General features: G+C 42.2%; 1 protein-coding gene across 2 annotated transcripts in view; it reads right to left on the reverse strand.

Moving 5' to 3' along the window:
* Positions 1-1,550: 1,550 nt before the first annotated feature.
* The window catches only part of DEK (DEK proto-oncogene), a 28,251-nt gene continuing 6,801 nt past the window's right edge, over positions 1,551-23,000 (reverse strand). Inside the window, exons 4-10 of one of the 2 annotated variants that reach the window (XM_049765267.1) lie at positions 21,912-22,006; positions 20,320-20,440; positions 16,291-16,479; positions 7,359-7,494; positions 5,895-6,043; positions 4,008-4,076; positions 1,551-2,343 (exon numbers count right to left, since the gene is read on the reverse strand). In XM_049765267.1, the coding sequence (XP_049621224.1) occupies positions 2,332-2,343; positions 4,008-4,076; positions 5,895-6,043; positions 7,359-7,494; positions 16,291-16,479; positions 20,320-20,440; positions 21,912-22,006 (771 nt within the window). In that variant the 3' untranslated portion in view covers positions 1,551-2,331. Of the gene's footprint in view, positions 2,344-3,987; positions 4,077-5,894; positions 6,044-7,358; positions 7,495-16,290; positions 16,480-20,319; positions 20,441-21,911; positions 22,007-23,000 lie in introns of both variants that reach the window. The other variant, XM_049765266.1, reaches the window with a different exon arrangement.

Consider the following 23,000-nt stretch of genomic DNA (forward strand, 5'->3'; position numbering starts at 1 on the left):
GGTTTTTGGGTCACACCTGGCGATGCTCAGGGGTTACTCCTGGCTGTCTGCTCAGAAATAGCTCCTGGCAGGCACGGGGGACCATATGGGACACCGGAATTCGAACCAACCACCTTTGGTCCTGGATCGGCTGCTTGCAAGGCAAACACCGCTGTGCTATCTCTCCGGGCGATTCCAAGAATACATCCACCACAGCTCTGTTACCCCTCATCTGTCGTTGGGCACTGGTGCTGCTGCTCCCTTGGCCTAGGCCTACAGGAAATGCATAAATGAACATAGTGGGTGTTTTACCTTTTTGAAAGCATGTTTTTGTGTTCTGGGAGTAGAATTCCCGGGTTAGAGGGAAACTCTTCTTTGCTCCAGCCCCGGAAACTAAAACCTGCCACCTGCTGTTTTCCACTGAGGCTGAACCAGACGACATTTCCATTATTCCCACAATGCATGAGGGTTCCTTTTTCACAATTGACTTTTCTTTTTGGGGGCCACAGTCAGCAGTGCTCAGGGTTTACCCCCTGGCCCTGCACTCATCCATCACTCCTGGTTGTGCTCAGGACACTATTTGAGATGCGGGAGATTGGACCCAGATTGGGTCACAGCATGCAAGGCAATGACCTTTACTCACTGAACTAATTGCTCTGGTCTCTTACCACAACTTTTTAGTGATGACTACTAAAGAGCTCTTCAAACAACAGGCTTGGTTAAACATTTTTTTTTAAATGGGGATGAGAGATAGTACAAGTAAGGAGCTTAATTTGCACATGGCACACCTGAGTTCAATCCCTGGCATTCATATGGTCCTTAAGCATCACCAGGTGTGGCCCCCAAAACAAAATAAAACCCTCATAAAGTAGGCAGAGTCTGGAATAAGAAATAAAAGAAACAAAACCACTGATTTTTTTTTTAAATTTTTATTGACAAGGTTTTATTAGGAATAAACTAGATATTTAAAATCAAAGGCCAATAGTTTATTCTTTCTTGGTGGTTTTATTCATTCATTTGTATGGAGTCTATTTTTAATGTTTTAAAAAACCTTATCAAGAAACTAGTCAAAACTGAAAGTACCTGTTAACAATCATACTACTTTTATGTATTTCTGTTCTAAGAAGCAATTTTATTTTAAACACTCAATTGATTTCTCTCACAAGCAGCATCCTTTAAAATTTAGATTTCATAAACTGATCATTAATATAGTCAATTTAAAAGACACAATTCTTTTTGTCTTTTTCAGGAGTTGTCCAGTTACACAGGATCCTGATTAGCCATCCATTTAAAACTCAACAACCCGGTCCTACTAATGCATTTCTTTAAGGTTAAAGTAATGTGTCAGACATAACCATTACTTTCTGGCATTATAATACTTGGTGCTTTCATCATAATTTTATAAAGGAGGCGAGGTCTCCTGTAAATATTAGCCTTTTATGGAGGAAGACTTAATAAAAATCACCTAATTTATTATAAGCCAAATGTGCTATTTTACGTAATCCCACTTGTCCCCAAATTTTTGAAGTGTTGATTTTTGGTCTACCCTAAATATAAAAGTTATTTACAGACACTTGCAGAGTTAACACTAAAACTACAGTCGATGACACTTTCCCAGGCAAAGCAGAGAACCATCCATTTCCCCCCAGCATTTTCTTCACTGAATTCTGATGCTCACTGCCCTGTTACACCATCTGGCTGAACACTGACATTTCATGTAAAGATACCCATGAGTTTTAAAAATTGATCTGCACAAAAGAAATAAAAAAACTATGTACAACAAATTTGTCTTAAAAATACAAAAATAACATCTTTCACTTCCGTCATGCTGACACTCCGACTTATATACACATGCAGGAGTGAAGTTCTGGTTAAGTCATCTGGACAGCTAAAGCTTGTATGAATTTACTATGATGAACACACAGCCAGATGTGTATTCAAAATAATTTCATATACGAAATACTGCAACTGTCTCTGCATGTTAATTGCTATTATAATACTTCCTGTTCTATTTGATTACAAGTATGCTTTAAGCTAATAAGAAGCTCACTAAAAACGGCAACCGCTCAGAAATCTATAACCTTCTACAAGGAAATAAAAAAATGTACAAAATACAACTATAAAAGCAAGGAACAATTACTACCATGCAAAACTTGAAACTAAAAACTGCAGAGAAATGCAATTTAAAACAGCAAACTTAAGTAACACTCGAAATGAAAAGGTCAGCATTAAATTTTACAAACACAACGCTTGCAAGGATTTAGAAAAGTAAATACATTCTCTTTGCTGGTATGATCGTATAAATCCGATCTTCAAATCCATGGGAATAGGCTTCTGTCTCGGTCCTCTGTTTCAAGAAATTAGCTGCAAGGAAAGAGGACATTGTTTCTGCATTCAACATAAACTATTAAATACATAAATAGACTATAAAGTTGCCTTTCATTTTCGCTACGTGAGTCCCGTGGAAAGTTGGCTGGACTTGCTTAGAGCACAGCTGTGCCGAATGAACTGTGGACAGGATGCACGCTTATCTCCCCGAGGGACACTTAGACTCCTGTGCCCCAAGGAGCCTTCTTGTTTTTGTTTCTGGGGTCACACTCAGTGCTACTTAATTGAGCCTTACTCCTGACTCTGCTTAGGGAACCTAGGGTTGACGGGCCTTGAGCCCAGGTTGTCTACATTTAAGATAGTCTCCCTACCTGCTGCATCACTGCTCAGGCCCTGAACCCCACCTTAATCCTAACCCTAAAATTAAGACTTTCCGATTCTAAAATATAAATGGAAAGCATATCTATTTTGAGGAAATCTTAGGCTTAAATGCAAAACTAAACTGACATAAATGTCTTTTTAAAATTACTGTATGTGGAGGTGTGGTGGCTGGGGCCGTAGTGTAGTGGGTAGGGTGCTTGGCTTGCATGCATTTAATCTAGGTTTGATCCGTGGCACCCAATAGGGTCCCCTGAATATGGTCAGGAATAATTCTGGAGTACAAAGCCAGGAGTAACTCCTGAGCACTGTTGCATGGGACTCAAAAATCAACCCCCGGGCCCGGAGAGATAGCACAGCGGCGTTTGCCTTGCAAGCAGCCGATCCAGGACCAAAGGTGGTTGGTTCAAATCCCAGTGTCCCATATGGTCCCCCGTGCCTGCCAGGAGCTATTTCTGAGCAGACAGCCAGGAGTCACCCCTGAGCACCGCTGGGTGTGGCCCAAAAAAAAAAAAAAAAAAAAATCAACCCCCATCCCATAAAAGCTGTGATGGGGTTGAGGCTTGCCTTGCATGTGACTGACCTGGGCTCAATCCTTAGCAGCCCCCATATGGCCCTGGGCCCACCAGCTATGATCTCTGAGCTCAGAGTCAGAAGTAAGCTCGGAGTACAGTGGGGTAAGGCTCCAAAACCAAAGCAAAAAATGAGAAGCTATTAGCACATTAATAGCTAAATACTGTTTAGAGAGGACATGTTAGTGCCTGTTCTGGGTTTGATCCCCAACAATCCATGGTCCCCTGAATCACACTGGTGGCCTAAGGATCCCTACAATGTAGGGCCTGACCAGCATCATGTCAAGAGTGGACCCTCGGTGGCAGGAACACTAACACAGTGGTTTTTTTTTTTTTTTTGTTTTTGGGCCACACCCAGCGGTGCTCAGGGGTTACTCCTGGCTGTCTGCTCAGAAATAGCTCCTGGCAGGCACGGGGGACCATATGGGACACCGGGATTCGAACCAACCACCTTTGGTCCTGGATCGGCTGCTTGCAAGGCAAACGCCGCTGTGCTATCTCTCCAGGCCCTACACAGTGTTTAGGGCATTTGCCTTGTATGTGGCTGACTTGGTTTCAACCCCTGGCATCCCATATGGACTCTGAAGCCTGCCAGCAGTGTTGGGTGTGACCCCAAAACCAGCCAAACAAAAAGTAGTGGACCCTAAAGTTTCTAAGTACTATTACTTGGGAAGAGACAACAAATCCAATGCAGTTATTGGATATGATTTGTTTCACAAAGGGATCAAAGAGGAAAAAGTAGATAGTTACCTCTTTAACGGTTGTTTTAATGAAATCTTTTCTTTCAGTTAAATCATAAGCAGGATAATTTTCATATACCTACAATGAAAACAAAAAGTAATGTTAAGAGTTGAATTTAAAGCACACTTTAAATCCTATCTCCCATTTGTATGCTCCAACTAACCCATCACAAAATGTCCGGAATAAAACCCGTTCATTCTTTGGCTTTATTTCATTTGGATTAGTCCTTGATAAATGGCTAGGATTAGACAACACTATTGATTTTGGATTGTTGGCAATTTCTCATTCCTTACTCATAGGTCCTAAGATAATGACCACCAGCCCCAGGGAAGACTTTTAAAAATCTGATTGTATCAAGCCCCCTATCAGTAATACATTCAGCTTCAACTCCCCATTAGTTTCCAGAGGGGGGAAAATGATAAATAGCACATATATAAAATCTACAAAACTCTTTAAGTAACTTTAAGTCTAACTTCTATGGAGATTTCCTTCCAATTTTAATTTTCTGCTAGTCACCTATTCACTGAGGCTAGGGATGCACCTCAACAATAAACGACTTGCGGGCCAGAGAGATAGCATGGAGGTAAGGCGTTTGCCTTTCATGCAGAAGGTCATCGGTTCGAATCCTGGCGTCCCATATGGTCCCCCGTGCCTGCCAGGAGCAATTTCTGAGCATGGAGCCAGGAGTAACCCCTGAGCACTGCCGGGTGTGACCCAAAAACCACAACCCCCCCCCCCAAAAAAAAAACAATAAATGACTTGCTCCAAATTTGTGAGGACCTGAGTTTGATCCTGAGCACTGCCAGAGAATAAAAAAGTTAACTACTGGGCTCCACTCTACAAACTCTTAATAGATTTCTCCTCCCCCCACACCCCTTTTTGAGATGGAAGACCCTGTTTAGGCTTGATTAGCATTAGACAGGTATTTGCGACTGGCCACTGCCCTTCCTCCCATGGTGACTGTCCCTGAACAGGGCTGGACTCTGGCACTTCTCCAGATCTTCCCTTCCCCCCTGGATGAAGCCCAAGTATGTACTTTATATTCTACGGTATATATCATATTTTTCGTTCCATAAGACGCACATTTTTTAAATGTTCTCCTCCCCTGCACTCAAGCTTCGGCTCCAGGCAGCATTTGTTCCATAAGACGCACTTAGGGGGGGCCGGGCGGTGGCGCTAAAGGTAAGGTGCCTGCCTTGCCTGCGCTAGCCTTGGACAGACCGCGGTTCGATCCCCTGGTGTCCCATATGGTCCCCCAAGCCAGGAGCAACTTCTGAGCGCATAGCCAGGAGTAAGCCCTGAGCGTTACCGGGTGTGGCCCAAACCCCCCCCCCCCCAAAAAAAAGACGCACTTAAGGTATGTGTGTGTGCGTGCATCTTATGGTACGAAAAATATGGTAATTACTGCTCTCCTGGAACATAGGCCTGGCACTCTGAACTCTTTGTTACTCAATAGCTGTCTCTCACTACTCAAGAAGAAACCTACAAACCAATAGATTTTCTGCTCAATCACTGATATTTATGTGAGTGCCTGAGTTAAGAGGTACACTGAGTGCCTAAAAATTAAAAATAAATGAATATTTAATCTTCAATGTTTCAAATTTTAGTTTCCTTTTCATAAGAAAGTAGATTCTAAAATCTTCCAATTTTGATCTGTTATATACAGTCTCTCTGAAATTCTAATCCAAGACCATCATTTTAATTTTTTAAGACAAAGTTTAAGAACTTCACAAAAGGGGCACTCCAGAACTTGTTTATTCAGCATGGATTACCCACATACATGAATGTCAGCATACCCCAGTTCATAGGAATTTGTTCAGTGAGAAGGAAAGGATGTTCAGATGAGGAATGAATGACTTCTCAAAAAGAATGCAAGATGGAAGCATGTCTAGTTACCTCTTTGCAAATCTGCTTCATTGTCACTTCCTCCAGGTTGGCGTTGGCCAGTAATTTCTTCACTGTTTCCTTGATCTCTTCATCCGTGGGAGGCTTCTTCAGTTTTTTAATTAAAGGTTCATCATCTGAACTATCCTCAGATTCACTTTCTAAAAGTAAAGTTATTATATTAGAATTAAAAATACACCCATCTACTAAGTAGTAGATTAGATACAGAGGGGACCAAATATTCTAGCCGCCCTGGAGACGAGGGAAGAGGAAATGGGAGGTAGGACAAAAACGGAGGTGTAGGGAGGACAATTTGGTGATGGGAATCCCCCCTGATTTTGTGTAAATATGTACCTAAAATATTATTGTCAACAATATGTAAACCACTATGATCAAAATAAAAATATTAAAAAAAAAAAGAAAAAAAAATACACCCATCAACCCACTTTGGGAGCCACACCCAGCGATGCTCAGGGACCCTATGGGAGACCAGGGATCAAATGCCACATGGAAGGCATCGGCACCACCGCACAATCTCTCAAGAACCTTAATTTTCTTTTAGTCACAAAATAAATTAAGATCCAACATAGGGATTTCCATAAGCATTTATCATATTTTCAAAAGAAAACATATCTAAAAATCACTTAGAAATACCCTAAGTCGCCTAGAAAACATAAAGTGATGGGGCCAGTAAGAGCTCTACGGGCTCAGCCCTTTTTTGCCGGCAGCAGTCGTCCTAGTCCAAGGGCTGCTGGGTGTTGCCTCCCACCTCAGTCTTTTTCAATTTCAAAATGTAAATAAGACACTGGTGGTATGTGACGTTGCCCCACAATGTTCATTTTACTTTAACTGTTTTCCATAAAGATATAAAAACTTAAGATCCTGGATTCAAAGTGACAGTATAGTGGGTAGGGCGCTTGTCTTGTACATGCAGCTGACCCGGTTCAATCTCTGGTCCTTGAACACCTCCAGGAGTGATTCCTGGGTGCTGAGCCAGGAGTACACTTCTGAGCATTGCCTGGATATGGGCCCCAAACCAAATCTAAACATCTTGTTTTTTTTTGTTTTGTTTTTCGGACCACACCCGTTTGATGCTAAGGGGTTACTCCTGGCTAAGTGCTCAGAAAATGCCCCTGGCTTGGGGGGACCATATGGGACGCCGGGGGATCAAACTGAGGTCGTAATCTTTCCTTGGCTAGTGCTTGCAAGGCAGACACCTTACCTCTAGCACCACCTCACCGGCCCCCAAATCTAAACATCTTAAGGCACATTAAGTATCCTTAAATTGGGCTAGAGAGAGAACATGGAGATAGAGCATTTGCCTCGCATGAAGAAGGATGGTGGTTCAAATCCTGGCATTCCCATATGCTCCCCCGAGCCTGCCAGGAGTGCTGCCAGGTGTGACCCAAAAACCAAAAAAAAAAAAAAAAAAAAGTATCCTTAAATTTCTTGGAACCACTATCATTCCTGACATACCTTTTTTGGAACTATTTTGGTTCTTCTTAGTGGTGCTGCTATCTGCCTTTTTAACATTAGCATTTTTGGCTGACTTTTTACTTTTAGAAGTGGTTTTCGGCTTAGGTTTTTCCTTTTTAGATGTCTTCTTTGGTGGCTGTTGAAAAGGAAAGCAAAGCACAACAATGAGATTCACGTAATTCCTCTAATCCTCTATACCCCCTCAACAGAATTAGAGAATATATTTTAAACACTGGATAGATTAGCCACTAAATTTTTTAGATGACAAATATGCACAAAGCATCTTTGTCCAGAGACTAGTACTGATGCTTATAATGCCATTATTTCTTATTCATTAAGTTTTGCCTGATCCCAAACCCGCCTTTTTTTTTTTTTGTGGTTTTTGGGTCACACCCGGCAGTGCTCAGGGGTTACTCCTGGCTCCAGGCTCAGAAATCGCTGGCAGGAACGGGGGACCATATGGGACGCCGGGATTCGAACCGATGACCTCCTGCATGAAAGGCAAACACCTTACCTCCATGCTATCTCTCCGGCCCCCAAACCCGCCTTCTTAAACACTAAACTCACACATGGTGAAACAAAACCAGTGTAAGATATTTATCTTACAAGCAAAGATCAAAATTTTAAGGGCTGGGTATAGTAGAGAAGTAAATTTGCATGAATCTGATGCTGACCTGATTCCCAACACCAGGCGGTCCTTTGAATAACCACTGGGTGGATATATAGCCAGGGATCCTCCCAGCATTGCACCAGTAACTTGGTTAATGCAGGTTCCACAGCGGGGTAGATCAGGCTCCTACACTGAACCACATGCCAGGAATCACCGGGAGGGAACCGTAAATACTCCCTCTCTCCACAAAAAATTAAAATAAGAGGCTTGAAAATACAAAGAAAAGTGTTTGCCTGGCATAAAGCTGACTTGGGCTTGATCCCTGAGTGCAGAGCCAGGAGTAATGTCAGGTAATGTCAGTCCCAAGCAATGACAGGTATGAACGAAAGAACCATTAAAAAAAAAAAAGGGGGGGGGGCCAACAGAAATGATGTGATTAAACTTACTTCAATCCCTGGGACATTATCACTAGGGCACTTGCTTTGCACGTGGCCAACTTGGGATTGATCTCCAGCATTACATATGGTCACCCAAACCCACCAGTAGTAACTCCTGAGAACTGTCAGGTGTGGCCCCAAAACAAAAAAAGCATCCTACAAAAGCAAATTAACCACAATCCAATCTTTACAATACACCAACATGACTGCAAACTCACTGATTTTTTTTGGGGGGGAGGCCCTATACCCGGCAGCACTTAGGGGTTACTCCTGGCAGGCTTGGGAGACCATGGAAGATGCCAGGGACTAAACTGTGTTAGAAGTGTGCAAGGCAAATGTCCTACATACTATGTATCACTCTGATCCCTGTAAACTTACTTTCAATAGACACGTTTCTACAAATGCTTTTATTCTTCTAACTAACCTCTAAATCTAACATACTAAAATTTTTGTTTTGTTTTGGGGTCACACTTGGCGGTGGTCAGGACTTAATCCTGGTTCGGTGTTCACGATCTCCCCAGGCCACACGCAAGTCCATTTAGGTACCAGGGATAGAATCCGGGTCTGTCACATGCAAAGCTCATGCTTTACCTGCTCTATTGCGCTATGGCTTCAAGTCAATAAGCTATTTTTTTTTGGTTTTGGTTTTTGGGCCACACCCAGTGATGCTCAGGGGTTACTCCTGGCTTGGGGGGGGGGCATATGGGACACCGGGGGATCAAACCATGGTCTGTCCTGGGCTAGCGTGCGCAAGGCAGATACTCCAGCCCCCACCAATAAGCTGCTTTTAAGGACACAAACACTGGACTAGACTTACCTTTATAGAAAATAAAAACACATAGAGCAACCCTCTTCAAAAGAAAGTGGGCTCAGGTATCAATCAAGTTCAGTGGATTCTGGTGTTTGTCTTTATTTACAGAGTTTGTCATTATAGTTAGTACCAGCACAACGGATGTAAATTCAGAAGCTCCTACACACACTGTCTCGGCAACAAACTGGCCTGGGAAATAGCTATTATTTTATTTATTTATTTATTTTGGTTTTGGCATCACACCCGGCAATGCTCAGGGGTTACTCCTGGCTCTATGCTCAGAAATGATTCCTGGCAGCCTCAGGGGACCATATGGGATGCCGGGAATCGAACCACCAACCTGCATGAAAGACAAACGCCTACCTCCATGCTACCTCTCCGGCCCCGGAAATAACTAGCTATTATTTACCTGCTGCCCTAAAAATACATTTAAATACATTAAAAAAAATACATTTAAAATACATTCAAAAACTACTGAAAATAGTGTCTGTGGGTTTTACCTGGATTTTTTGCTGTCTAGAGGTTATTTTGATTTATTTCCTCTTTTATTGTTGTTGTTTTTGGGCCACACTCCTGGCTCTGCACTCAGAAGTGGCTCTCGGCAGGCTTGGGAACCATATGGGATGCTGTGAACCAAACCCGGGTCCATCCCTATTTCCTAATTTTTAAAGGTATTCCAAATAGTGGCATTGCTAAAAAAGGGGTGAAATGGCCCATCATGTCTCCCATGACTAAAAAAGCATTAAGCTTATTAAGTACCCACCTAATTTAAGAATCACACTAGGGGTCCAGAGCAATAATAAAGCAGACAGGGTGCTTGCCTTTCATGTAGCCAATCTGGGTTCAATCCCCAGTACCCCAGAGGGTCTGGTCCTTCAAGCCCTGCCAGGAATGATCTCTACTAGAGGTGGAATTAAGCCCTGAACACCAGGTGTCACCTAAACCAAGAACAAAGAATCATACCAAGCTCTAAAAGGCCTATTAAAATCATACAGAAGAAAGTATTATAGAGGCCGGAGCAATAGCACAGTGGTAGGGCATTTGCCTCGCATGCAACCAACACAGGGCAGACCCTTGTTCAAATCCTGGGATCCCACATAGTCCCCTGAGCCTGCCAGGAGTGACTTCTGAGCACAGAGCCAGGAGTAACCCCTGAGCACAGCCAGGTGTGACCCAAAAAACAAACAAAATGAATAAAGTATTATCGACCACTAATTTATATGTAAGAGATATGTTAGTCAAAGATAGAATTTGGACCCGTAAGAACTGGAAGAGTACGACTTGGGGCCGGGCGGTGGCGCTAGAGGTAAGGTGCCTGCCTTGCCTGCATTAGCCTTGGATGGACCTCGGTTCTATCCCCCGGTGTCCCATATGGTCCCCCAAGCCAGGAGCAACTTCTGAGCGCATAGCCAGGAGTAACTCTTGAGCGTTACCGGGTGTGGCCCAAAAAAAAACCAAAAAAAAAAAAAAAAAAAGAGTACAGCAAAAGAGGGCATTTGTCTTGGTTGTGGCCAATATGGGTTTAATCACCTGCATCCCATATGGTCCCGAGCACAGCCAGGATATCACAGAGCATAATCCAAACACCAATTAATAAATAATAAATATCTGGGAGGGCCGGAAAGATAGCATGGAGGTAAGACGTTTGCCTTGCATGCAGAAGGTGGGTGGTTTGAATCCCGGCATCCCTCCCATATGGTCCCCTGAGCCTGCCAGGAGCGATTTCTGAGCATAAAGCCAGGAGTAACCCCTGTGCGCTGCCGGTGTGACCCCAAAACCAAAAAAAAAAAAAAAAAAAAAAAAAAAAAGATCTGGAAGAGTAGGGAGGAGCGAGGGAAAGGAGAAATAAGCTCAGGGAAAGGCACCCAACTACTGCCAAGTGTAGCCCTGAAACCACCAGGTGTGGTCCAAAAAAGAAAACAAAGAAAGTAACACAGACTTCAACACTGTTAAGCATAATGTCACCATGCTTACTGCTAGATAGATCTGGACCCACAAACAACTGGATCTCTTTAAGAAACATGATTCCAAATTTTACTGCCTTTAATGGTACAAATCATTCCATGACACCTTCAAGGTAAGAACTCAGCAAAGTGAGCTTGGATCCTGGGCTCTTTCTTTATACTTAAGAGGGGTTCGGGGTACCTCGGTAATGTCGAGGATCAAAGCCAGGTCAGCCACGTACAAGTCAAGAGCTTGCACTGCCCGCTGTTACTACCTGCTCCAGCCCCAGTAAAGCTTTCATTTAAAGTTCAAATTATTTTGGCTTTGGGCTACACCTGGCCAAAGGAGTCTTAATTCGTCTAAGTTTCTTCTTGAGCAGTCATAAGAGCACCCTTCACCAGAAGCTCCTAACCTCATTGGCTGTTAGGAAATAAACTTGGAAATGGGGCAATTAGGAAACTTCAGAAATGGGCATCTCGAAGGGCAAACACTGGCATTAGCAAACCAGGGACAAACCATGGAGGGTAAGAAAACAGGTCAATGTATTCTCTGGGAGAGCCAAGAAGGAAAGTAAGCATATACACTTACATTTTACCCAAGCTTTCAAATCTTCATTTCTTTTGCTTTCCCTTTCTCTATTTAAATTCCACTCATGACTACACTCCATAATTGCTTTCACATTTTTCATTAGAAGCACTAATCTCGTTCATCTGTAGTATAGACCCACAGAACCTGACTGCCCGCAGTTCATTCATGTCTACTTTATGGGAGGCCCGTTTTTGTAAACAGAAGCAGCAAAAACGAATAAATGAAATCTGACCCCCAAGAAGACCCAAAGACAAAATGCTTTTTCATTACACGAGGAAAATGGTTCTGAGCACCTACAGGAGCCAACAGTGTCTTAGAACTAAGAGTTTTAGGCCCAGTCTGCCTCCTAAGTGTAGAAATTACTAACACGCCTTGCCTTTCTTAAAGCCCCTGAAGTAGGGGTTTTCATAATTAGCTTCATTATGATTAAATTTAACTTGATCCAATTCACGTATAAATGCTACTAATGATATAAATGTTCCAGAAAATACAGAATAAGGATACCACGTTGGTGTGTGTGTGTGTGTGTGTGTGTGTGTGTGTGTGTATGTGAAAATACAGAAGGATACCACGCTCGGTGATAGGTGGTTGTGGTTGTGGTGTGTGTGTGAAAATACAGAATAAGGATACCACGCTCTGTGATAGGTGGTTGTGGTGTGTGTGTGTGTGTGTGTGTGTGTGTGTGTGTGTGTGTGTGTGTGTGTGACACAACCCCTAGAAAAGGCCTTGGTTTAATCCAACTTTAAGAAGACACTTTCTCCAAATCCCTTTCACTGTGCCCATCTATGCAGTTTATCCTTTCAGATTCAAACTGTTACCTCCCACGAGGTTCCACTGGTTGAATCATTATTCCTGACAAGCTCTGAAAGTAAACACTATCTTCAGAACGAGAACATTATCTGTTCTGGCCAGGGAGATGGCTTTGGCTTTGGATCCCTAGCACCACCTGGCTCCTGTAAGCACTGAGGTATGGTCAAAACAAAACAGTGTTTTCGAAGTCAGAGAAACTTGATCTTAGAATTTTTGGTCAACTTTTTTTTTTTTTGGTTTGTTTTTGGGCCACACCCTGTGACGCTCAGGGGTTACTCTAGGCTATGCGCTCAAAAATTGTTCCTGGCTTGGGGGACCATATGGGACGCTTGGAGATCAAACAGATGTCCATTCTAAGTTAGCTGAGTGCAAGGCAAACGCCCTACCGCTACATCACCACTCCGGCCCCAAATTTTTGGTAAACTTTTATAAATACACCATAGGAAGTATTACCTAGTAGTAGAGTTTTTTTTTTTTTTTTTTTTTTTTTCCTTTTTGGGTCACACCCGGCAGCACTCAGGTTACTCCTGGCTCTATGCTCAGAAATACGCTCCTGGTAGGCTCAGGGGACCATATGGGATGCCGGGATTCGAACCACTGACCTTCTGCATGCAAGGCAAAAACACCTTACCTCCATGCTATCTCTCCAGCCCCAAGTATGAATATGTTTATCTAATTAGTCTTGTGCTTATAAAGTAAGAATTCCCCTCTCCTAACCAGAACACAAATCTTCAATGACAAAACAATAGGTTAAGACATTTTGTTGGAGTTGGTTCTAATTCAAAGTTGGTCACACTAGGTGATGGTCAGGGGTTGGCCCTGGCTCATGTGCTCAGGAATGTCTCCTGGCATGCCCAGGGGACTTATGGGATTCCCGAAACTCGGACAGGAGTAACCACTGAGTATCACCAGTTCTGGCCTCCAAAAAAAAAAAATCATTAGAAAAAGAAAAAAAAAAGTAGTTTCTAAATGCCATGGGATTTGTTTTTAAAGTACTGTATGCTGTGAGCCTTTTATTACCATCAGCATTATATTTTTGTCATTCTCAAGGGAAGCATAACAAGTGACAGTTGCCTTTAATTTTATACAGCACAATGTACTACAATCTAAATTTTTAAGAAGACCGAATATATTTTCATCTAAAGGGGTATTCCCACATCTGATACCATGAAGGTATTAGAATCTATCTGAGGAATAACACAAGCCCTTTTTGGAGGATGGCAAAAACCAAAGCCAAAATAAAAACCAAAACCAAAAAAAAAACAAAATCCTCTGGCGAGAAGGCTTACCTATGTGTTATAGGCAGCAGAGCTCTTGAAGGAGGCTCTCCAAAAAAGACGCCTGTCTGAACCAGAATCCTGTCCTCACAGCAGAAAGGCTGCACTGGGAGAACAGACGGACAAAATAAAAAATTAGCTTCGAATACAAGATTCTTTTCACAACTTTGGCTGAGAGAATTCCTGGGACCAAGAGTCAAGAACGGGCAATACTTGTTTGCCCTGGGGTCACTCCCAGCAGTGCGCAGTGAGTGGGTTTCATAGCACCAGCGACAGAGCTGAACTTCCCACCTGCAAAGAATGTGCTCTGGTCTGAGCCACGACACCGGGTCCCAAGCTTTGTATTTTAATGCTGACTACAAAAAGAAGTTTAAATCTAGATAGGTTATATGATTATTCAACTTTGCCTTCTAATAAAAGGTCTTACTATATAGTTTCGTAATTCAAGTTCTGTGGCCAAGTTACGGGGAGAACTTTGCCTTCCAGTGAACATCAGCTCACCTTTGCCCTTGCCTTCCAACTCGACTCTGAACTGGAGGGCTGAAGTGGGTAAGGCCTTTGATTTGCAAGCAGCAGACTTAGACTCGATCCCCAGCATCTCAATGGTACCCTGGGCACTGCCAGGAGTAATTTCTGAGCACAGAGCCAGGAGGAATCCCCAATCATTACCAGGTGGCACCAAACCAAAAACAAAACAAAAAATCAGCTTTGAGGGCCCAGAGAGATAGCACAGCAGCGTTTGCCTTGCAAGCAGCTGATCCAGGATTAAAGGTGGTTGGTTCGAATCCCGGTGTCCATTATGGTCCCCCGTGCCTGCCAGGAGCTATTTCTGAGCAGACAGCCAGGAGTAAGCCCTGTGCACTGCCGGGTGTGGCCCAAAAACCAAAAAAAAAAAAAAAAAAAAAAAAATCAGCTTTGAATTGGATCTTAATGCCAACAAGATGCTTAATCTATAGCTTTGTCATTCAAAATGGTTTGTTAGCATGGGGAGAATTCCTATTTTATAAGGCAGAGCACCAATTCGATGAACACATTCACCCTCTACTATTAGGTAAATCTCCCTATGGTGCAAATATAAGCTTACCAAAAGCTCTAAGAGCAAGTTTCCCTAAGCTGGCAAATGCCTGGTGTCCCATAACTTAGGTGCCTTCCTCTCCTCTAGTAGCAGGAAAGTTAACAAGATCTCATTTCCAGCTTTCCTTGCAATGTGATGTGTAACAGGTCCAGCCTGTGCTGTGTAGGCTGATCTTTGCCTAAGGAGGGAAGCCTTTGTTTGCCTTTGGTCCTTCCTCTCTGGAACAAGGATGCATTGACCAGGGTTGAGTTTAAATGCACAAGAGATGCTTCAGGAAGAGAGATGGCGTATTTAAAGCCTACGTACTTTCTTTGTTTTTGGGCGATGCTCAAATTCCTGGCAATGTTCAGGGCTTTACTCCTGACTCTGCATTCAGAAATTACTCCTGGAGGTGCTTGGGGATGCTGGCAGCAGGCAAGGCCAGCACCTTATTTTATAAGGTGGTACTATTGTACCACTGGCACCCTGAAATTTTTCTTGATCTGCCCGTCAGTGCACTCTATCATGAGGAAATGAAACTCCTGTTTTAGATATTACCGCTAAGTCTTTTAATTATCTGCTCTTGAAAAAAAAAAATCCCTGAAACGTTAAGAATATCCCAGAAGAAAATAAAATTGAGCCCATGCCAGCTGAATCCTCAGCAACCGATCAATTCCTCCGAGCATGACCAAGTTTCGCTCACTCCAAAGCACAGCGAGGCTGAATCCCTGAGCACAGCGGGGTGTGACATCAGCCCCACGAAACCCTCAGAGCCGCTTTCATCTCAGTTTCACTTTGGAGAATCCAATTTCTCTTTTTACAAGGAATCAAAAGTGAAAGAGAACTGCATGTGTTCCTGATATGAAGTTTAATCAACTTCAGCGCAAAATTGCTGTTAAGCAATCCCCCAACTGAAGTTTCCTTAAATCATTTATTTTACATCGACAAATAAAGTGAAGCGGTAATTGTAAAATAGAAACGCATCCTGAAACGACCCCCCCCACTGCCAGTCCTTGGTGATGCCCTGTTGCTCCTTCACGGCAGGTGTTCCTGCCCACCTCTCCAACCCGTCCCATTTACCTACTGGGCTTCAAGATCTAGTTCCAAGCCCACCCTTCACTCTAACCCAGGGCCTCACTTACGAGGATGCTTGCACTATATCTACTGCTCCGTCACCTTCTCAGCCCTTCAACCTCATCATTTTCCAACTCTTGCACTCAGGGAAAAAAATAAAAGTGTTTGAAAGTGTTAAAGTGCTATTTTTGTGTCCTTGACCAAAAAAAAAAATCAGTATGATATCAAGGCAGTTGCCAGAATCTGTTTTCTACTGACATCTACTAGGTAATGGATATTTTATTTTCACCACAGAAAGAAGCTGGAAAAAAAAAATTTTTTTTTTACCTCCTCTTCACTTTCTTTATCTTCATCATCTGAAGACTCTTCTTTCTTTTTCTTTTCATCTTCGTCACTGCTAGATTCATCTGACAGTATTTCAGGACATTTGGTTCTCTTAGCTTTCCTTGCTACTCCAGAACTATTCCGTTCCTTTTTGCTACCCTTGCTAGAAGATTTTTTAGATTTTGGCAATGGCTGCGAAAATTAAGAACAATCAGGCATCACGTTTCCAAGTCAATCAATCTTAACCTTTATCCTAGAGAATAATTCAGTTTTCAAAATATCTCTGCATTACCATTATCCTTTTATTGTGTTCTAAACATCTAGACAACTCCAGAAATGCTGATAAGAGTGACAGTACAGTGGGTTGTATCTGCCTTGTATGCAGATTAGGGTTTAATCCCTAGGATCTGATATAGTTTCCTGAGTCTCATCAGGAGTGATCCCTGCGTGCAGAGCCAGGAGGAAGTCCTGAGTAGTTCTAGGTATGGACCAAAAACTAAAACAAAATAAAGCCTATTTTCTGCATTTTTTTTTGTGGGGGGGCCACACCCGGCGGTGCTCAGGGGTTACTCCTGGCTGTCTGCTCAGAAATAGCTCCTGGCAGGCACGGGGGACCATATGGGACACCGGGATTCGAACCAACCACCTTTGGTCCTGGATCGGCTGCTTGCAAGGCAAACGCCGCTGTGCTATCTCTCCGGGCCCTATTTTCTGCATTCTTATTGGGAAGCTTAAGTATACAATAACTTCAGCTCCTATTTTTTTTTTGTTTTTGTTTTTGGGCCACACCTGGTGACGCTCAGGTTACACCTGGCTATGCTCTCAGAAATCGCTCTTGGTTTGGGGGAACATATGAAAAGCTGGGGGATCAAACTGAGGTCCGTCTTAGGCTAGCGCGTGCAAGGCAGTTAGTTGCCTTATGCCCTGCGCCACCACTCCGGCCTCACAGCTCAATTTTTTTAATGAAGATGTTTTGAGACTTGTGATTATTTCATTCTTAACTGCACTCAAATGGTTACTACCAGGTGTTCCTTGTTTTGAAATCTTTCAAAGTATTATCTGAGAGAGGAACTTTATTTTTTTTTTTTTTTTTTTTTTTTGGTTTTTGGGCCACACCCTGTGACACTCAGGGGTTACTCCTGGCTATGCGCTCAGAAGTTGCTCCTGGCTTCTTGGGGGACCATATGGGACGCCGGGGGATCGAACCGCGGTCCGTCCTAGGCTAGCGCAGGCAAGGCAGGCACCTTACCTCCAGCGCCACCGCCCGGCCCCCGGAACTTTATTTTTTTAAAGGAAATAACCCCTCACTTTACACATCCTTAATTTATGAATTATGTGATTTACATTCATATTACCTCTGGGCTCTACTTTCAATAATGTCAGGATTATAGTCTCAGTAATGATTCTAAATATGCTGCATGTGTTCAGCATATTAATTATGAAACTAATTAAAAACCACAAAATAAAATGCATGGCTATGGCTTTGATATGCAAATCATGTTTATTTGAAAAGCGGATCACATGAGAGAAATGATTTGATTGTATTAATTAGCTAAATTAATTTTTAAATGTTTTCCGGGGTCGTATTTGCTAACTTCTTAAATTGAAAACCGTAGGGAATAGAGAGGCAGTAAGGGGGGGGGGCAGGGCACTTATCTTGCATAGAGTCCGTTCAGGTTGAATATCTAACCCCCCAAAGGATCCCTAATCCCTGTCAGGAGTGATCCTTAAGCATGAAGCCAAGGAGTAAATCCCGAGCACCATAGGGTGTGGTCCCCAAAATAAAATAGAAAACTATGAAATAGGAGCTAGGCAATAAACACTAGTTTAACTGCTTGCCCTGCACCCCACTGACCCAGATTTGAATCCTCAGTATGCTAAAGGGTATTTGTTTTCATTTTCGTCTGTTATTTAATTTTCTTTTTTTTTGTTTTTATTTGTTTTCTTTTTCTGTTATTTAATTTTCTACAATAGGTAGAAGAGTTACAGAAAATCCCATACTATAATCATAAGATATGAAATTATAAACATTAGTGGCAACTTAAGCTCTCTCGGGCCCGGAGAGATAGCACAGCGGCGTTTGCCTTGCAAGCAGCCCAATCCAGGACCAAAGGTGGTTGGTTCGAATCCCGGTGTCCCATATGGTCCCCCGTGCCTGCCAGGAGCAATTTTTGAGCAGACAGCCAGGAGGAACCCCTGAGCAATGCCGGGTGTGGCCCAAAAACCAAAAAAAAAAAAAAAAAAAAACCAAAACAAAAAAACCCAAAAACTTAAGCTCTCTCACTTAAAACTAGTGAAACCACAGATGATTTCTTTTACATAAACTCCTATTCTTAGAGGCAGCTGTCACTTGCACAAAAGAAAGTGTCAGCTTTGTATAATGTCATGCTCCCAAGCTATTTACTAAAGGACAGCCTCTATCTTGTCCTGTATGGCTGACCAGGAAACAGCATGTGGTAAAATAAGATAAAATCAAGTGCTGTATATTTTCATATATGTACATATGGATAAAGTCAATAATGACAACATAAGCTTTTGGACTATAAGACCAATTATTAGTTAATAAAAAGGGGGAAAAATGAGAGGGTGCAATGGCACGTGTAAAATTGATGTAACATATACACGTGAATTTTCAATCGTGTGCACCTGAAACTCAATTATAGAGCAATTTTACCACAATAAAAATCCAAGTTCAAAGCACTAAGCAAGGTCACTATACTCTGGGTTTGTTGGTACAAGACAAAATTTTTTTGTTTTTGTTTTTGTTTTTGGGCCACACCCGGCGGTGCTCAGGTGTTACTCCTGGCTGTCTGCTCAGAAATAGCTCCTGGCAGGCACGGGGGACCATATGGGACACTGGGATTTGAACCAACCACCTTTGGTCCTTTGGTCCTGGATCGGCTGCTTGCAAGGCAAACGCCGCTGTGCTATCTCTCCGGGCCCAAGACAAAAATTCTTTACCTGAAAACAAAGTTCCGTAACTATTTCAGAATTCAAATTTTCATGTCCTTTCCTCAATAGCAGGGTTCCCTGGGACTCCTACATCCTTTGCATCTCTTTAGCATTCATTCTTGGTCAGGAATCAGGAATGTAACTCAAAGAGCTAGAGCATGGGGGCCAAAGCAGTGGCGCTAGCTTAGGACGGACCATGGTTCGATCCACCCCCATAGGGTTCCCCCAAGCCAGGAGTAACCCCTAAGCATCAACAGGTGTGGCCCACGAACAAAAACAAATCAAACAAACAAAGAGCTGGAGCACATGCCTGAGGCCCAGGCGCTTCAAACACTAATGGGAGGACCCTTTACCAACAAAGCAGTAAGTAGTGAACCCTCATCACCACCAGAATGCTCCAAACCAAAGCCCAAAAAAATAAACCAGCCTTCTACAATCCTCTCTCTCAAAGTGAGTATGAAAATGAGTTTTCAAACTGAGCCCCCCCCAAAAAATTATTTTAATAAAAAAAAATCAAAATTTTAAGAGAAATCTTTTTTCAGGGGGTGTGGTGTGGTGGGAGGGTGGGTGACTTTAGCAGTGCTTGGGGCTTGTTTTTGACAGACTCAGGGAACTATCTGTGATGTTGAAAGTGACTTGGATGCATAGACAGCCAGCACCAAACCTGCTTCCAGACCTCAGTTAGCTTTTTTCACTTTCCACAAGCTTATTCCACGATCTATAAAATATCTATTTCTAATATATCATCAACTGGATTTTCTGGTTACTGGTTCCCCTTACCAGCCAGCATCTTCCCAATTGATTTTCTCCTATTTTCCTGCTGGCTTTCATATAAACTTGCAAACTTCGTATTTTCTGTCTTACCTGATATTACACTTCTTAGCTTTTTTTCCCTTAATCTCGGCCTTTTTAGAATATGGAGATCAAATCCCTATGCTTCTTAGACTGTTTTTATTTAAAAAAACTGTTGCAATATCAATGGAATTATATTCTTTGTCTAGATGTTGATAACAATGCTGGTAATTATTCATAAGAAAGGTATTATAAGTGGTTAACGAAGTAATAAAAATTGGTTCTCACCTTGCCAGAAGGCTTTGGATGCATCAGAAAATTTAAGATCCTCTTCACCAGTTCACTGTTTACGCCTGACCTCTCCAAATCAAGAACCTCACAGATATTCTTGAGCATGGCATTTCTAAATCTAAAAAGGAAAATGGGAAAAAAACAGAAATTACATAAGGTTTACAAACATTCTTCACAATAAAAAGACAACCTATCAAGCTGGTCTATATACATAAACATGTAAGTGTAGATGTTTCCGAATCATAGAATTATTTCTCAAAATCTTGATTAGTTTAAAATATAATTATGGGGCTGGAGTGATAGTACAGCAGGCAGTGTTTGCCTTGTACGTGGTCAGCCACATGTGGCCAAATAAAGCAAATTATAACTTGTTTTTAATTTATTATTTATAATTTAACTTAAATTAAATAATTAAAGCATAATTAAATTATGTTTTATAATCTAATGATAAAAATATACAACTGGGCCCGGAGAGATAGCACAGTGGCGTTTGCCTTGCAAGCAGCTGATCCAGGACCAAAGGTGGTTGGTTCGAATCCCGGTGTCCCATATGGTCCCCCGTGCCTGCCAGGAGCTATTTCTGAGCAGACAGCCAGGAGTAACTCCTGAGCACCGCCGGGTGTGACCCAAAAATCAAAAATAAAAATACAACTAAGTTGGTTTTTGAGTTATACCCAGTGTGTGACTTATTGCTCTTGGTTCTGCCTTCAGAAATTACTCCTGGTGGGGCTAAGGGGGTCATATGGGGTGCTGAGGATTGAACCTGGGTCAGCTGTGTGCAAGGCAATTGCTGTACTATTGTAACACTGGCCCCAGAAAGACTTTCTATCAAATTATCTGCTAAACAGTTTAAGTGATAGAAGAGTGGCAGGCAGGCAGAACTGACAGTTTGTACGTTCCTTTCCTTTAGACCTTTTCTGTATTGGACTCTCAATAATTTATTCTAAGAAACAATATACATTATACATGGATACACAGATACAGACAGACAGACACATGCACCCATGAATGCACAATCCAGTATTTACTAGAAAGTAATGAGCACTCCAAAATAAGTTATTAAGACATATCAGGTCTTGAAATTAAAAACAATTCTTACAGAAAATATATGATTAGAGGCTTTTTCTTTTTTTCTTTTTTTGGTTTTTGGGCCATACGTGGAGGCGCTCAGGAGTTACTCCTGGCTCTGTAATCAAAAATCGCTCCTGGCAGATTCGGGGACCAAATGGGATGCCAGGAATTGAACCAAACATGTCTTGGGTCAGCAGTGTACAAGGCAAATACCCCACCGCTGTGCTATCACTCCGACCCAGTTAAATATTTTAAAGTAAATTGAGGGGGTAGAGTAGTACCGTGAATAAGGTGCTTGCCATGCAGTCAACCTGGGTTCAATCCCTGGAATTCTATATGGTCCCCAAGGTCTGTCAACATCAATCAATCAATCCCTGAGCACAGACCTAGGATTTAAACCTACGCAATGACTGCTAGAAGTTGTGGCTCAAATACAAAACACTAAAAAACCCAAACCACTAATACAAGCAAATTGAAAACACATGGGTCGAAACATACTGTGATTAAAAATAACTTACTTTTTCAACATTTCTTCCTTCTTCTTATACTGGGTACTTCCTTTTTCAAACGGAAAGCCACTAAATTGACCCACGTTCTTCTTTAATGAAGACACCTGAAAATATTATTAAAGTTGTTACCTACTAATGTAAGCAAGAAAGCATTCAAAAGTAACACTATGCTTTCATGTAATTTCAAGTTAAATACTATTTTATCCAATACTTTTTTTCTTTTACAACAAAAGCTATATTTGTTACTAAACATTAACACATGTTCTATAAACTACTTTTTGGTACAGTGACAGAAATAAAACACAAAAAATCCCTATCATTCAAGGCATGCACCCTGCCACTAAGCCAAATCCTCAGTCCCTAAATGTGTTTCTCTAAAAATAACAATTTGAGGGCTGTTGTGATAGTACAGGGGAAGGGCATTTGCCCTCCATGCAGCTGACCTGGGTTCAATCCCTCCATCACATAGGGTCTCCTGCCCCGACAGGAGTGATTTCTGAGCTCAGAGCCAGAAGTAACCCATGAGCACCACTGTGTGTGGCCCCAAACCCAAAATCAAAAACCCTCCAAAATTAAAAAAACAAAAACAAAAAAACTCAACAATTTTTGAGGCTAGAGAGATGTAAAATGGCTAAGCAGCTGGCTTTGGAACCATATATATGGTCATTAAATAGTAACAGGAACAACTTCAAGCATAGCCAAGACTAGTCCCCAAGCACCACTGGGGGTAGCCCCAAATAGTGACAATTTGAGCTGTAGTAAATGTGTCTTAAAATATTTACCTTACCTTACAGAACACAGAAGACACCAATTTTTATTACATTAAGACCTCTTTTGGGGGCCAGAGAGATAGCATGGAGGTAAGGCGTTTGCCTTTCATGCACAGGTCATCGGTTTGAATCCCGGCATCCCATATGGTCCCCCGTGCCTGCCAGGAGCAATTTCTGAGCATGGAGCCAGGAGTAACTAACCCCTGAGCACTGCCGGGTGTGACCCAAAAGCCACAAAAAAAAAAAAAAAGACCTCTTCTGGGGACCAAAGAGAGGTAAGCTCAATAGTTAAAAGCATTCGCCTTTGTGAGTGAGGCCATGAGTTTAA

The sequence above is a fragment of the Suncus etruscus genome, chromosome 18 (genome assembly GCF_024139225.1).
Source record: "Suncus etruscus isolate mSunEtr1 chromosome 18, mSunEtr1.pri.cur, whole genome shotgun sequence".
In the NCBI taxonomy this organism is placed as follows: domain Eukaryota; kingdom Metazoa; phylum Chordata; class Mammalia; order Eulipotyphla; family Soricidae; genus Suncus; species Suncus etruscus.